General features: G+C 37.9%; 2 protein-coding genes across 4 annotated transcripts in view; one reads left to right on the forward strand and one right to left on the reverse strand.

Annotated features, from left to right (window-relative positions):
• Positions 1-17,074, reverse strand: part of RASSF4 (Ras association domain family member 4) — a 72,618-nt gene that overhangs the window by 14,406 nt on the left and 41,138 nt on the right. For all 3 annotated transcript variants that reach the window (XM_074232651.1, XM_074232650.1, XM_074232649.1), the window contains 3 exons: positions 8,135-8,277; positions 5,985-6,073; positions 5,258-5,424 (listed from right to left, as the gene is read on the reverse strand). In XM_074232651.1, the coding sequence (XP_074088752.1) occupies positions 5,258-5,424; positions 5,985-6,073; positions 8,135-8,277 (399 nt within the window). The remainder of the gene's footprint in view (positions 1-5,257; positions 5,425-5,984; positions 6,074-8,134; positions 8,278-17,074) is intronic.
• On the forward strand, positions 14,961-16,776 carry DEPP1 (DEPP autophagy regulator 1). Its single transcript, XM_074232652.1, has 2 exons — positions 14,961-15,153; positions 16,056-16,776. Exon 2 carries the CDS (start codon positions 16,058-16,060, stop codon positions 16,745-16,747), a length of 690 nt encoding a protein of 229 aa, XP_074088753.1. The 5' UTR covers positions 14,961-15,153; positions 16,056-16,057; the 3' UTR covers positions 16,748-16,776.

The raw sequence follows: 17,074 nt of genomic DNA on the forward strand, positions 1-17,074 counted from the left end.
CTAGAACTGAGTCTCAAGCAATAGAACACTGTCCAGGTATCTGAAAATCACAGTCCCTATTCTTTTTTTTTTAAGGTTTTTTTTTTTGGTAAGGCAAATGGGGTTAAGTGGCTTGCCCAAGGCCACAGGGCTAGGTAATTATTAAGTGTCTGAGACCATATTTGAACCCAGGTACTCCTGACTCCAGGGCCGGTGCTTTATCCATTGCACCACCTAGCTGCCCCCAACACAGTCCCTATTCTTGATTGTTCCAATTTAGCTCCTGCCACACATATCTTACTTCTCCAAACAACAGGGTGATGTAGAAGAGAAAACTTTAAATGAATCCCAAAGCAATTGGCTTCCTAAACTATTGCCTTTCCTAGGGCCCAAAATAATCAATAGATATATGTACTAGTTAACTGAATCTTTTAATAATTGTTAACATTTATAGAGAAGTAACTAAGTGTTGAAGCAGACAGAGTGCTGAACCTAGAGTCAAAAAGATTCAGCTTCCTGAGTTCAAATCTGACCTAGATACTAGCTGTTTGACTCTAGGCAAGTCACTTAATGTCATTTGCCTCAGTATTCACATTTGTAAAATGCACTAGAGAAGAAAATGATAAACTACTCTAAGAAAAACCCCATAAGGGGCCATGAAAAGTAAAACATAACTAAAAATGATCAAACAACAATAATATTTTAAATAATACTTTTAAGTTTTGCAAAGTGTTTTACAAAGTTCATCTCATTTTATCCTCTCAGCAACTTGTGAGGAAGCCAGTATGATTTTTCTCATTTAACATTTGAGGACACTGAGGCAAAAAAAGGTTAAATGACTTGTCCAGGGTCATGCTATTAAATGGAAATATCTGAGACAGAATTTGATCTCAGAACTTCCAAATCCCCATCCCCAACTCTCCAACTGCCAGATGTAAACTTCTCAATTAAACTCCTTGGCTCCTTAAAATAGATAGGACAGCTATTCAAGCTGGAAGCATTTTCATTAGGCAATTTTTGCCACAAAATTCAAAATAGCCTTCACCTATGCCCTTATCTTCTGTCTCCTCATTCTATTTATAGTCACATTTGCTTCCCTTTAATAGTTCTGTTGACCAAATGATGCAATCTGCTGAGGTCAGTGGAACATGTCTCAAATTAATCTATTCAATTTACAGAAAGGGTAATGATGGATGACTTTGATATGGCATTCAAGCAAATAATCAACTTGGTTGCTATAGTAACCTCATATAAAATAATCACTTCAATTATAAATCAATTTAGTGTTCACAGATATGGGAGGAGAGAGTAATAAAACACTGAGAGCTTGGAACTCAGAGTACCTAAAACTTGAAGAAATAAAGGTTAAGGAACATAAGGGTTGTTCCAGTGACTTACTGGATGGTTCTGTTTGTATTCCTCTTGGAAGCAATGGTAAACACTGGATAAAATGCAAATTGAATGGCCTACTAGAAGAAATAGCTTATGAATTTGAGGGATACTTCTCCTTGCTGAGGCAAACTAAGTGAAAAGTTAAGAAGAATGATTGGACATGATGAGAGGAGTGAACCAAAAAAGAAAAAAAAGGAAAAAAACTAAGAAGAAAAAATGTTTGGAGAAGGTAATGGAGAATCAAAAAATTATCAACAGCACTGGTGATTAGAAAATTTTAAAAAATTAAAAAAGAAGAAAGGGAATAGCACCCTCTCAAATATAACTTCTATGAAAAATATGAATCCCCATAACTCAATGGATAGCTCTAGATGTTGGGACAAAAAATATTGCTCAATATTTTTTGGTTTAAGAGAAAAGATCCATAGGTACCATCTGGAAAGTGAGATTAAAGAAATTTATGTTTGTCAATCATTATTAAATTCTACTGAATTGTGTGGAGACAAATGAGACTATAAGAGAATAACTATAAATTAATTCTGGGAAATATTGAGTCCTCAACAGACAAGTGAAGACTTGGTGAGACACATGGCCTTCTTACCACATTTTCCAATTAAAGATTGGGATTTTAGAAGAGAAATAATAATATCTAGAAAGCGAATAGCTGGCTAAGACTGTGGAAGAATAGAAATGTGGCTTTTATTGTCCCTTACACTTTATTTTTTTTTGCAAGGCAGTGGGGTTGTGACTTTCCCAAGGTCACACATCCCTTACACTTTAAAACTCTATATTACAAGCGGTGATAGCTTATATTAATATAGCTCTTTAGTTAATGTAAAACACTTTATATACTTACATCTCAACTAAGCTCCACAAGAATGCTTTGGATTTTAAACAATCAATGTTAAGTGACTTGCCCAAGGTCACATTAGCTAGCAAGTGTCTGAGGTCAAATTTGAATTCAAGTTCTCTTGACTTCAGGGCCAGTACTGTTCAAATGAGTCATGTGCAAGAAGTGGAGAATTCCTGATTCAGATCACCAAATGGCAACCAAAATAAAGAATCTCAACTACTGTGATAGCTACTGGATATATCTTTCCTTTAAAAGGAAAATGTGAAAAAAAATCTTGATTTGATGAAAATTTCATCTTTCAGAGAGCAGTTGGGATAACTGAGACCACTGATTGATGGGAATAAATGATTCAGTTGAAATAAAAAGAACTAGAAACTTGGAAGAATGTGATAATATAATTATAGAATATATTGTAACTGATGAGACTTGATGACCATAGTTTGAATTTTTGTAAAGGAAGTTTCAAAAGAATCCAGGAATAAGAGAGTTATGAAATTACAATGGGGGGGGGAGACTTAAGAGGATCTCAAGAATTAAATTATCAGGAAAGAATTGAGAATTTTAACTAATGAGGAAGAAAAGATAAAATTAATAGAGTATAATATACCTATATAAGAAGCTCTGTGAATTAGAGTATAGGAAACCAAGATGGAAATATGAACAAGTTACAATAAACCATAAAGTTTCTAGAAAAGTTAACCATGCGATGACTTAAGGCTTATAAAAAAAAAACTAAACAACAAATTCAGGGATGAGAAAGAAGACTTCTAGGACACAGAGTATTAGGAAAGAGTTAATGTTTTATCCTCAATTGGTATAGGGTAGGTGGGATAAGGCAGAGTTTTCAAAGTGAAGCTTAAGAACAAAGAATGGATAAGCAGGAACTATTTCCTGATTGCTTCTAGGACCAGGATGAGGAAAAAAGTTTAATAATGAGGTTCAACTAGATAAACAGTATGAGTTAATTAGCTGGAAATGACATGAATTTGAAAAGAATTTGACCTTTAAAGTGTAAATGGAGTTAACAGAAAAAAGGGGGTTGTAGAAAGGAAGGATGAAAGGTCACCAGTAGGAGCAGCACACATTCACTCTCTCCCTTGGTAAATTGCACATCTACACAAAATGTTTATATGCTTAATTTGGTTATTATGGTCTTCAGGGAGGATCATGGCAATGGAAGAGCATAGAAGAAAGATGCCAAAAAATAAAAAATAAAAACTTGATCAGGGTAAAGGTCAGACCTGTATGAAGCCAATAGGCTTCTGAAAATGGCTAACCAAAAGGAGAAGAAACAATAACCTCCATCTTGTGCTGGGTCTGACTTCATTAGTTTAGAAAATTCCTTCTAGTAAGATCAAAATTGTTCTGTAATATATAGTCTTAAGAAAGAAGTGTAACCATTCGATTCTGATCTATGCAATTATGATCTATCATAGATGCAAATGTAAAGACTATATCAGATTGCCTTCTTTTGGGGGTGGGGGGAGGGAAGGAAGGGAGGGAGGGAGAAAAAATTGTAAAACTGAAAACTTCGCAAAAAGGACTGGTAGAAAGTACTGTTGTATATAATTGGAAAACAAATAAAATATTTATATAATAAAAATAAAAATAAATAAGAAGTTTGAGAATCACAAAAAAAGAGAAAGAAGTATAACTCTGACACCTAAAATGATTTGCCCAGAGTTGAACAGCTTAGATATGTCAAAGGCAAGACCTGAATTCAAGTCTATCTGACTCCCTAGCTTGAGGAACCTGAAGTCATAAAGAGGTTGGATCACCTACCCAAGACCACAGGAATAGAGAAGAGCTGGATTAAAGCCCAGATGCTACAAATCACTTCACTAATGCAACCATTTTACTTATACATCTCTCCATCATTAGGAGCCAGGGTAAGATCATTATGAGTAAACTATGATAGACAAACTACATTTCCTTTTTTTTTTGGCCAAGAGTAGTTTGCAAGCAGATTTGAGAAATGTTGAGTTAAGTCTGGATTCAGGAGACATCTGACCAAGTTACAGTATTTTTGTCAACAAAAGGAAGTGGTTTGGACTAGACAACAGTGCAGTTAGGTGGATTTGCACCTGGTGAATGATAACACACAATGAGTTTTGCTAATGGATCATAGGACTTCAGTTCTGGTTCTTAGAGGTCAGCTAGTCCAACTGTTCCTAAACAAAAGTTCCTTTTCTACAATATTCTCAACCAGTGATCGACCACCCTGAGAAGAGAAATTTCTTGTCTTTCTTGATAGAGATATCTAGAGCATTGTGGCCTGACCTTGTCATAGGCCACCTCCATTTCATATTTTGATGACTTAGATGGAATCATAAAAGGCAATACCTGATATCTTTTCAGATTACATAAAGTTGACACAGGGGATAATAAAATCAATGTTCAAAAGATCACAAGAAGATGAAATATAATAGGAGTAATTGTATAATGGATTGGAAAAATCAAATACATAAGCACGTGGCCAAAATGGCCAAGTCACATCTTTGGTACATTACCAGAACCATGATATCTACAATTGTGTTGTGTCCATATGCATTAATGGGGAGAATATTCACACCAATGAAGTCATTAGCTCATTGAAATATTAGAGTCTATGTCAGTTGGAAGAGGAATTGACCTCTTTTTAAGAAGTTTTTAAGGGAGCGATTTAGGATGAATGCATCAAATTTATAGGGAGGTTGATTTTGGTTCAATATGAGGAAGATTTTCTAACAATATGGTACCTCATAATGTATTGCCCATATGAGAAGTATACTTTCAGGAATAGGGTCTTACTACCCACTTGTTAGAGTTGCCATAGAAAGGGCTCATACACCAGGCAGCAAATTACACTAAACATTCCTTCCAATCCTAAGATTCTACACACAGTGTTAAAAAAAAATCCTTTTTTAATAATTGACTCTCACAACAATGAACAGATTATATAGTGACATGACCATGTTTTCTTGGTTTCAAATGCTCATTTGTAATGTAAATGGGTTAAATGTATTACAAGAATTTCTGATCCTGAGAGATTACCTTGTGATTATAGAAATGTCCATTGATTGAGAATCTATGCCGCTTTATCTTCTGAGCTTCTCCGAGGGTGCGGCATTTTGATCTGTGCTGAATCATGCAACTTGCATCACTTTTTGTTCGCATGAGCTGTGGTGTCTCCTCTTCACCATTTACAGAATCTGCTGATGCTGGAAGTAAACAAAAACATGAAGATATTGAAAAAATGATGGGTGACAACAAAAAGGATGATACTCTAAATTGTATTTATGAACAAAATGGCATTACGAACTTGTGTGTGTGGAATCATTAAGTACTCCCTTCATTTTTATTAATAAAATTGAATTTAATAATTTTTTGTACAAGAAACTAGGGCACTACTTCTCTTATTTCTGTATTCAAATAGGTAGATTAAGAGACAAAGGTTAAGAGAAATAATTTATACAGTATTGCAGCAATTAGTTCCAGAAGCCCATGTCCACTGGAGATTGCCGGATTTCTGCCCCATCAGAAAGTTATTGACATTTACTGAGTGACCTTTAGTGGGTACTGTGCAAGGAGATATAAATAGAATAGAAACACTTTTTGGGGAGCTCTTGAAGATTAAAGAAGAGAAAAATGAGACTCCAAGTGGCTTGATTGAAGTGATGTCACACTTCTCTCTGTAATTTAAAGGGAGATGTTACATAATATTTTCATGTATCTTTCTTTTCCTGGTTTAGATTGTGTAGATAGGAGGAGCTCTACTTACTTGAGTCAGTGCCAGAGCTTTCCGAGTTCACCACAGCATGAGGGCTTGACTCCTCAACGGTCTCTCTGGCATCTGGATGAAGTCCCTTTCTGAAAACATAGTGACCATGTTAATGCTTTCTGTTATTTGAAAGAGGTCCCTCAGTCTCAAAGAGGCTAAGCTAGGTGGCTTCTCATGTTAGTGACAAAAGAAGGGATTTAAGACAATAGATGCTGACATTTTATAACAGGAAAAATGGAAAGATAAGAGGCCCATAAAGGATGACAGAAATATTATTTGTCTATCTATTCATCTTTCTTTCTTTCTTTCTTTCTTTCTTTCTTTCTTTCTTTCTTTCTTTCTTTTTTTCCTTCCTTCCTTCCTTCCGTCCTTCCTTCCTTCCTTCCTTCCTTCCTTCCTTCCTTCCTTCCATCCATCCTTCTTTTCTCAATAGACTGATACACATGTCCCATAATTTAGGATTCATATAACCTATTTTAGATGAACAAAAAAAGAAAAGAAAATTCAGCTGCATTAATTAACAGCTTGGCAAACAATTCTTGGCAAATTACTTTTCATGCTCCTTTACTAGGAGGCCCAGTGAACAGAGTCAGAAAGACTCAAGTTCAAATTCAGCTTCAGATATTCCATAACTATGTGACCCTGGGCAAGTTATATAACTCCTATTTGCCTCAGTTTACCCATCTGTAAAACAGAGATGATAATCACCCATATCCCGGATTGTTTTAAGCATCAAATGAGGCATTTGTAGAGAGGTGAATCTCAATACATAACAGGCTTTATATTAATGTTATCTATTATTATTTTGATTTTGGAAGAATCAAGGTACTTAACTTGGTCATCATTTAAAGATCAGAATGGTAGGTTTCTGAAACTGTGATGACAAACTTTTCAACCTGATAGCGAGGACACTGGTAGGTCAAGGGAACAGAAAACAGCTTCAGAAAGAAGGTTGTGGCTGCCCCAGGTTAGGGAACCCCAAAGCCTTTGAGGCCATACCTCAGCCCCAGGAGGGAAAACATCCACCTAAGGAAGAGCAATGATGGCTCACCTTTCTGTAGTGTTTTGTTGACAAAGCACATGAAGGTACTACAGAACCCAGAGAATATTTTCTTATTGTTCCTAACATACAACATTCTGTCTCAGAGAGCTGGCTCTTTGGCCTCTCAACTCCACATAGATGCAATGCCCTCCATTCTCACTATCACCTCCTGGCTTGGGTGGGGTATCAACTCTTCCTACACACACAGCCTTTTCTGTTTTCAAGCCCAGAAATTCTCAACCCAGGTACAAGGGAATACTTTTTTAAATTTGAAAACTATGTGATTTCCTTTAGAATCCTAAGCATTTAAAAACATTATTTTTTAGAAGAGGTCTGAAGACTTAGGCTACTGAAGGGATGCATGTTAAGAAAAAAAAGGTTAAAAGTTCTATTTGCTGGTGCCCCCCCCTCAACTCCTGATTCTGTAAATCATCTGGTCTTTATCTTGAACATACTTCTATGTGTGAATATTGCCTCTTCCTATAATAGGATGTGAGCTACTGGATATCTGGGACTATTTCTTTCCTTTCTTTTTATCCCCTGCTGCTTCTACAATGTCCAATATATTGTATGCTAATTGTTTTTGTCATCCTGTGAGGTAGGTAGCATATTTTATTCCATTTTATAAATTGGAAACTGAAGCTTAAATAGGGAGACTCCTGGTCAAGTCTCAAGAAGGGGCATAATGGTAGCATAGATTTGGAATCGAGGAATTGGATTTGAATCCTTTCTCTGTTGATACACATAGTCTGTAAACAAGTCATTTAAGGAGACTAAGCACCAATAAGGATGGGACTATGAGAAGCCTGAGGGCAGAGGGCTATTGCATCTCCAGGGCCTAGCATGATGCTAGGGAACACAGAAAACCCCTGATACATGGTTGCTGAATTGGAATAAATAGTAGACTTTCCTATCACTTTAGGGAAATATGTTTTTTTTTTTTTTAGTTTTCCCAATATATTCTGTTAATTTCCTTTGACTTCTGCAGGTTCTTTCCCCATTTCTACTCTAGCCTCCATCAAGGGAACTGAGCAGATGTCTAAGGTTAACATGTCCCAAGGGACATCTGGAGGGCTTAGGGGTGCTCCCTCTCCCTTGGAACACTCACTGGCTTATGCTAGGCAGGTCTTTCTTCCATGGGGTTGTAGAGAGGTGAATTCTCTCATAATCGTCCTGCATCTGGAGCCGGATGGGTCGCCTCAGTCCCCAGGATATGTTGAGTAGCCCTTCGATGATCAGCTCTCCTTCTTCCTGAAGTGGGAGGTGGGGGAACAAAATATGGATACATTCAAGGTCTGCCTTACCCAGCTTAAAGGGTGGTCTCAGGGCCCAACCAGCGCCACGTGCTGTATGGCATTTGGTACGTGAGAGGACCTAGCAAGAGGAAGCGTGAGCTGTGAACTCTCACATCTCATCCCACCCAAACTTGGCAAGAAAAAAGCGGTACAAGGGAATGAATCTGATGAGTCAGAATTAATTCAGGAACATAGCCGAGGTATAGTCAGTCACGTACAACTTAGGCTGTGAGGAAATAGAAGTCTCAAGGTAGAAGTGTTCCTACACACATGTCCACACTTCCCCTTCCGACCTTGTGAGTGCTCTAATGAGTTACTATTAATGGATTTTAAGCTGACTTCTATTTCCTATGTATGGTCAGTTCAGTTATCTACAAGTGAAATGCCCTCTCCTCCATTTGTTAGTCTAAGAGCAAAACCAAACATGAAAGAGTGACAAGATGAGACCCTAGAGGATGGGTGTAACTGTGCATTAGTATCTGGGTCTGAACAAATCTCTAACCTACGATGTAAAGGCAAGTTACTCAAAGCATGCCTCTGCCCTTAAGTATCAGGGCAAATAATTCGATTTTAACATTACTAAGTTTTATGAGGTCTAAATAATATTTGAAAAATAGGTCACTGAAAGCAATAGGATGAGAACTAATGAATCAATCAACTACCTTATTGTCAGATCCCACAAAGAGATTCTTTTTTTTTTTAAGGTTTTTGCAAGGCAAACAGGGTTAAGTGGCTTGACCAAGGCCACACAGCTAGGTAATTATTAAGTGTCTAAGACCGGATTTGAACCCAGGTATTCCTGACTCCAGGGCTGGTGCTTTATCCACTACGCACTACGCCACCTAGCCGCCCCAAGAGATTCTTTTTCTTAGAAAGATTTTTTAAATTAATTTTCCCCAAAATTTCACTTAATTCATCATCCCCCACTCCATTTTGAAAAAGTAAGAAAAACAAAAACTCTGTTACAATCAAATTCTCTCATTAACCATGTCATAAACACACACACACACACACACACACACACAGATACATATACATAGTCTCAATTTGTACTTTTGAGAAAATCACCTATCAGGTGGGAGATTATAGTATTTCATGTGATGAGCTTTCCAAAGGTAAATCATTCCAGGTTAAAAGTAAAGATTTTCAAAAATGATTTCATTCCCTTCACTTAGCCATCCATCACTTTCCTCGAATTCTGGCACACCCACATCACACCTCAAATGGTAAAAAATTATTTCTTAACTATAATGAGTCTTTTTTTTTTTTTTTACTAGATTTTTCTTTGTTGACTAACTGGGTCTCTTAGAAATCTCCCTTATTAGGGCAATTGACTTTTCTTATCATTTGTTGTGAGTCAGGCTGCTTGGCCCTAGACTGACTCTATTTCATCTTTCCAAAGACCAAATTTAGGAAATATTTTGGGTATTTCATGAATGAACAATTAATTGCCTTCTAAAATACTCAGAATACTGATTGTTCTGTTCAGTCTATTCTGTTCTTCCCTTCCCCTATGCACATTTTGTCCTATTGACTAGTTTCACTTTCTAGGAATTTTCTCATTATAGAAGATGATCAAATAGCCATTAAGAAATTACTGAAAATTGCTATTGTACTACTACTATAAGGAAGAGAGATGATGTTGTAGAAAGAACACTAGGTTTTGAACACCTAACAAGGAGTGGAAACTCATGCTGTTTACTATTTCTGGGCTGATAACTAAGTACTTAATTTTCCAGGGCTTCATTTTCCTCAACTGTAAACAAGGCGGGCACTGAATTAAGTCAAATATTCTTAACCTTTTTGTGTCCTAAACCCTTCTGGCAGAATCATGTTTGGCACCTACATTCATAATTGAAGGAAATGCTTCATTTCAATTAAAGGTTAATGAGAATAAATATATAAATTTTCCTTCCTCCAAGTTCTACCCCAGCATAAAAGATATCACTTGAGTACAGTTTTATCGGAAATAAGGTATTCTTAGAAGTAGACATGAGAGACTGGAGATGCATTATAAAAATGGGGGACATTTGATGCAAAAATGTAGATGTGGGAGAGGAAATCTGAGTGGCATTTTAGATCAATCATACTCTGGATCTAAACTCCCATTGGATTTAGTCAGAAGGGTTTTTGAGATCATCTAATCTAACCTTCATAAGGCAACTAAATCCCACATAGTAAGCTTTAAACAATCTTTCTTTCTTTCTTTCTTTCTTTCTTTCTTTCTTTCTTTCTTTCTTTCTTTCTTTCTTTCTTTCTTTCTTTCTTTCTATATCTATTTGCTTTTCCATGCATCCATTCATCCATCCATGAGTGCAAATGTCTTGGGAATAAATGATTTCTTCTTACTAGAGATTTTCAAGTAAAAGGTTGAATAACCATTTGTTGGGGATGGTGCAGGAGTTTTGTATTTAGTTATTGTTTGGAATAAATGATGTGAAGTCCATTCACCAAATCGCCATCAGAGTCCTATCCTCCACAAAAAGTGCCCCCAATGACTTTTCTGACCTGGTAGAATGTAAGATTTGGTTAATAAAAGGAAGGGACCCTTTTTCCAGTGCCTAACATATAATAGATGTTTATTAATATTGATGGATCTTATTTTCCTCAACATAACTGAAAACAAATAAACAAATAAAACCCTGATTGGATCCAACAGGAAACAGTTCATATTTTTTGGACAACATGACATTTGTCCTAATTAACAAGGTTTCATTGTGTGATTCACTCAGTTCTCTAGTCTGTGAATCAGAGAGATGAGGCTAGCGTAAACTTGCAGCAAGATGCCCTATGTGAATTGATGGATGAGTCAAAACATGAACTTTTCACATGCTCATGTCCACAAGTTGCCAATGGTACCCTGCTCACTCTTGGTTAACCAAAAGTATTTTTTAAATACCCTTTTTGGGGCATATAGGTGACACAGAGAATAGTGTACCAGGGCAGGAGGATGTGCGTTCAAATCCAGCCTCAGATTCTTGAAACTAGCTGTGTGACCTTGCACAAGTCATTTAACAGCATTGCCATAATAATAATAATAATAATAATAATAATAATAATTGCTCTTCTTTTCTTAAGGAGGTGTCTTAGAAAATGACTAGACTCAATTGTAAGCTGTCACTAAAATCTAGCTGTTCTCTATCTGAAACAGGAATCCCCTCTGTACAGTATTTCTGAAAAAAGGGCCAGTTCATACTTGAAACTTCTAGTGACAGGAAATTTACTATATGAGGCAGACAACTCCATTTAAAAGATCACTTGAATTACTAGAAACATATCCTCATATTGTATTCAGATCTGCTTCTTTGCTATTTCTAGCTATTAGTCTTTGCTATGTCCTGTAGGACAAGAAAAGCTACACTTGAAAAATCTGGAAGATTTCTATCATTTCTTTCTTTCCCCATCTTTCCATCCCCTTCCCCAACTAAGTTTGTTCTTCTTGAGGTTGTCAGTTCTCTTTTCCACAGTACCACAATCCCCTATTATTCCTTTTATATCAGTCACCTTCCTCTGGACCTTCCCAATATCTTTCCCAATATGTGAAACTCGGAGTCAAACACAACAATGCAGATATAGTCTGATTAGAAACAACAGCCTCACTCCTTTTAGAAAGACACTAAGTAAAGAAGTAATGTGCAAACAGTATGGCAAGTCAATGAAAGACTTGGAGAGAATTCAGAATTTTTGTTTCCTCACTTACAACTTTCTGCTCAAGGTATTTTTTTTTAAAGAACAAGTGTTTTCTGGCTAGTCCCATCCTGAACCTTGAATGCAAGCCCAGTACTGAATATACTTGAAATACAAAGTCAGTAGTAAGTTTGATGACAGATTAATGGGAAGCCTTGCACAAGAGAACAGTAATGGAACAATAATGGAATAACACAGCATGGACCGAGATGGTTCCTGAAATCCACATTTTGCCAAAGGCTTAAAGCTAGGTATTAATGTAGATACCATGTTCAAAAAAGGTTTGGATATTAGAATAGAAATATTGCTTTTTTTAGAGTTATTGTCGATAGATAGAAAGATAGATAAATAGACAGATGATAGATGATAAAGAGAAAGGAAAAAAAGATGATAAATAGAACGATAGACAGATAATAGAAAGAAAGAAAGAAAGAGAGAGAGAAAGAAGAAAGAAAGGAAGGAAAGGAAGGAAGGAAGGAAGAAGAAAATAAAGAAAGAAAGAAAGAAAGAAAGAAAGAAAGAAAGAAAGAAAAGAAAGGCAAATGATAAATAAAAAGAGATGGACAGATAGATGATAGAAAGAAAGATAAAGAGAAAAATAGATTATAGATAGATAGACAGATAGATAAGAAATAGAAAGGGAGAAAGAAAGAATGAAAGAAAGAAAAAAGATGATAAATAGAAAGATAGGCATAGATGTTAGAAAGATAAAGATAGAAAGATAGATTGTAGAAAGAAAAAAGACGAATGATAAATAGAAAGAAAAACAAATGATAAATGGAAGGAAAGAGGTGGACAGATAGATGATAGAAAGATAAAGATAGAAAAATAGATGATAGATAGACAGACATGCAGACATATAGATGATAAATACAAAGGAAGAAAGACAAATGATAATTAGAAAGAAAGAGATGGACAGATATATGATAGAAAGATAAAGGTAGAAAAATATATAGATGATAGACAGACAGATGATAAGTAGAAAGGAAGAGAGAGAAAGAGAAAGGAAGAAAAATATAGAAAGAAAAAGAGAAAGAAAGTTGATAAATAGAAAAAGACAAATAGATAATAGAAAGATAAAGATGGGAAAATGATAGATAGATGACAGAAAGAAAGATAAATGATATATAGAAAGAAAGATGGACAGATAGATGATAGAACGATAAGAGAAAAATAGATGGATGATAAACAAAAAGAAGAAAGGAAGGAAGGAAGGAAGGAAGGAAGGAAGGAAAGAAGGAAGGAAGGAAGGAAGATGATGGATGAATGAATGAATGGACAGATGGATGAATAGACAGATATAAAAGATAGATAGATAGATAGATAGATAGATAGATAGATAGATAGATAGTTGGGGTGTAGCCTAAAGCATGGAGACTCAAGGATTGCTATTCCTTGACCTAGGAAGGAGAAAAACACTTAACTTTATGCCCATGGGCTCCTTCTTTATCCTCCTAGATCCAAATGTTTGTTCTCTAGGGTGAAATGTGTGGGTGGATCATTGTGACTCTGATTCTCTTGAACACAGGACTCTAGCTCCCATTTCTATGCCTTTCCACACTTGAATCTCTCCTTTTGAATCTCTCCCTCTTATGTTCTTGAACTTCATTTAAGACTCAACTTCCCATAGAAGGACTCTCCCAAGCGCCCTAACTTTCTAAGCCTATCCTCCATATATTTGGCATGTGACTTATAGGTGGCGCAGTGGATAAAGCACCAGCCCTGGAGTCAGGAGTACCTGGGTTCAAATCTGGTCTCAGACACTTAATAATTACCTAGTTGTGTGGCCTTGGGCAAGCCACTTAACCCCGTTTGCCTTGCAAAAAACCTAAAAAAAAAAACAACAGGCAATTTCTTTTTTTAAAATGCTCTCTGTCTGTCTCTCTGTCTCTCTTCCTCTCTCTCTCTCTGCCTCTCTCTCTCTCTCTCTCTCTCTCTCTCTCTCTCTCTCTCTCTCTCTATCTCACTTTGTCAGAGAGGTTGATCAGAAAAAAGATCTTTGGCAGCTAGGTAGATGGCACAGTGGATAGAATTCCAGGTCTGGAGTCAGGAAGATCTGAGTTCAAATCCCACCTCAAACACTCATTGGCTGTGGGGGTCTAGGCAATTAATTCACTTCAGCTCTGTTTACCTCAGTTTCTTCAACTATGAAATTCCTCACAGAGTGCATCTCTCTGGGTTATTGTGAAGATCACTAAGATACTGTCTGGAAATTCCTGGAAATAGTAGGCACTTAATAAATGCCTCTTCTCCTCCCTAGGCAGGACCTTCTAATTCAGACATTCTGTAGAATATCTAGCAAGATTTGAGGGAAAAGGGCTGGAAGTCCAGAAGGAGAAACTGCCTTAAGACAATATCATCCAAACCATCTTTAAAAATAAGAACTGATTCAGGAAAGTTGTTTTTCCACACCAGCTGGAGCCACTGCCCTGTCCTTCTGGTGCCCGGTCCTGAGATCCATAGGGGGCAACCCACCACCGTGTGACCAGCTACCAAGGCCTGGGTCCCCCAGCCACCTGACAGGTGCAGGGTGCAGGGTGCAGGGGGACTTGGCTTGGAAACTGGCCCCAAAAGAGCTTTGTTTCTGTGGGAAAGCAGTACATGGGAACAATGGAAATCAGTTTTTAGCCTATTGGCGGAAAAGCTTTCATGAGCCCTTTGCTCTAGTAGGGGCTGGAGCAGCCTGTGCACAAGCAAGTGAGCCAAGGGCCCAAGGAGCAGAGCCTCCTCCCCCACTCCACCCCCCCAGCAAGATAAACAATGGCTGAATCATTGGGGAAATGAATCTGAAAGACAAACATTGACTGAGAGGTTAGTGAAAGGACCAAACCCAGGCCAGTTCCAGCCTGTTTTTCCTCGTAGAGTCTTCCTGAGTGTGGCTATTTTTAGGCCCCAGCTGACAGTTCTCCAGGACCAGGGGATGGTATAAGAGGCAGCCCGGCAGCCCAGCTCACTCAGACAGCTCCCTGGTCAGCAGGCAGCAACAGCAGCTCCAGGCCCTGTCTTGGCCCTTGGCGCTCGGCCTGGCCCCCCGGGACCTCGGCCTCTTGGTGCTGGCCCAGCCCAGCCGGGGAAGACGATTCCCTTTCAGTTCGTGTTTAGCAACCTCAGACAGAGCTTCACCGACCAGTCTCTGCAGCTGCAGGTGAGAGCATATACTCTATGTACCTTGGCTTGGGTGTGTGTGTGTGTGTGTGTGTGTGTGTGTGTGTGTGTGCACATGTGTGTGTGCTTTAATTTATTAAAAATTACTTTCAATGGGCTCAAAAGACCAGTTAGAGAAGCTAGTTGACTTGCAACTGAGGAAGGCATTGAAGTTTGTCTTAAACATTCCTGTATCCTGCTTTTAGCATGGAAGGAAATTTGAAATTCAAGTCTAGCTATGAATTCATAGAAAATGAGGATGCCTATCTACCTCCCTGGGCCTCCAAGGTGCCTAGCTTGAGAAAGGGGAAGCTAAGAAGCTAATTCTATTTTTTCCCCCATTATAAGTAGCCATGGGATTAATTATAGTAAGGATCAGAGACTTTGAGGCCAGGAAATGACTTGTCAGTACAAGTATCTGAGGCAGGTTCCACAAATGGGGGATATACAGGATAGAGTTCTGGGTTCAGTGTCAGGAAGATCTGAATTCAAATTCTGTCTCTGACATTAACCAGATATAGAGCAATGAATAAGTTACTTAACATCACTGTCTCGGTTTCCTCATCTGTAAAATGGGGATGATAGCAGGACCCACCTCACAGTATCTTAGAAAGATTAAATGATAAAAATGCAATGTATTCTGCAAATCAAAAAGTGCTTTATATAAATGCTCTTATTATTGCCTACCAAAAAAAAAACAATGAATGTCTAGCTAGAAAAGGAAAGTTTTACTAAATTCAACATTGTCTTTGCTCATCCTTCATCTCTTCTAACAGAGAGGGTTGTTAGGGTCATTGATATGCCTCAGGAACTTTTAAATGTTAAATAAGAATGAAAATTGCTTGCATATTAGGCTCTAACATTTCCCACAACTAATAGCTTGATTTTCCCCCCGAAATCAAGGTATGAGGTCCAGGCTTCTGATTTCAGTGGCCCTCCTGCCAACCATAAGTGAGACCTCAGAGATGATGATGCTGGGAGGCACCCAGACCAAAGATGAGCTGCAAAGTGATCTTCTCTCATCACAAAGCCTTGACGACTATGTGAAATCCATCTGTCAGCTAGCCCAGCCCACTTCTGTGCTCGATGGGGCCCAACGTCTACCCTACAACAGACCACGAAAGCCATGCAGAATCAGAGGAAAGACCTCCAATGATGTGGTTTCAGCTTCACTCAATGAGAAATCAACTCCAACTTCATCCCTGCAGGACATTACTGCCCACTTCAGTGGCCAGCAACCTGCATTGACTCTGGGCAGCAACACCGACCCTCTAGACTGGCTTTTTGGGGAATCTCAACCAAAACGACAGAGCTGGAAGGATGCCCTGAGGAGGACCAGCTTAACCACTGACCCTTCACCTCTGCATAAACAGACTGAAACAGGGAAGTCCAGGGTTGCCCGCCGAAACAGAGTCTGTGAAGCAAAGATTCCTGGGGGTCCCCCGACAAAACTGTCCAGTGAGTGGGGTAAGGCTTTGGAGAAAAGAATTCAGCCCTCCATGTTGAACACTGCCTTGGAACATTCCAGGAGTTCCCACCAGGGCAGGATATCCCGGTCTTTGAACTCAAATCTCCCAGTCATTTATGAACTGTGAACTCACAAATAAAGTTTTTCTATAAATAACCTTCTGTTCTGGTGTTTTCCTGCATTACTGGTTTCTCATCTTAAAGAGAAAGATGCATATTCTGCCATTGCTCTCATATTGTCCTCCAGTCCATGCCATGCTGGAGAGTGCTAATGAAGGGAAGAATTTTTCCTTGCTTTCTTTCAATAACCAATTGAAGTAGATAAGATAGACTTTCCAGTTGGATAAACAACAAAGGTAATGATACATCTTAACTATAACTACCATATTGCAAATAGTTACTGTGCTTATTAGAAGGGGAAACTGAGGTTTAAAACTAAGAATCAAAACAAAACA

The sequence above is a fragment of the Macrotis lagotis genome, chromosome 4 (genome assembly GCF_037893015.1).
Source record: "Macrotis lagotis isolate mMagLag1 chromosome 4, bilby.v1.9.chrom.fasta, whole genome shotgun sequence".
NCBI classification, from domain to species: Eukaryota; Metazoa; Chordata; class Mammalia; order Peramelemorphia; family Peramelidae; genus Macrotis; species Macrotis lagotis.

Coding starts and splice junctions, on each gene's coding strand:
- DEPP1 (XM_074232652.1), top strand. CDS start 16,058: ATGAGGTCCAGGCTTCTGATTTCAGTGGCCCTCCTGCCAACCATAAGT.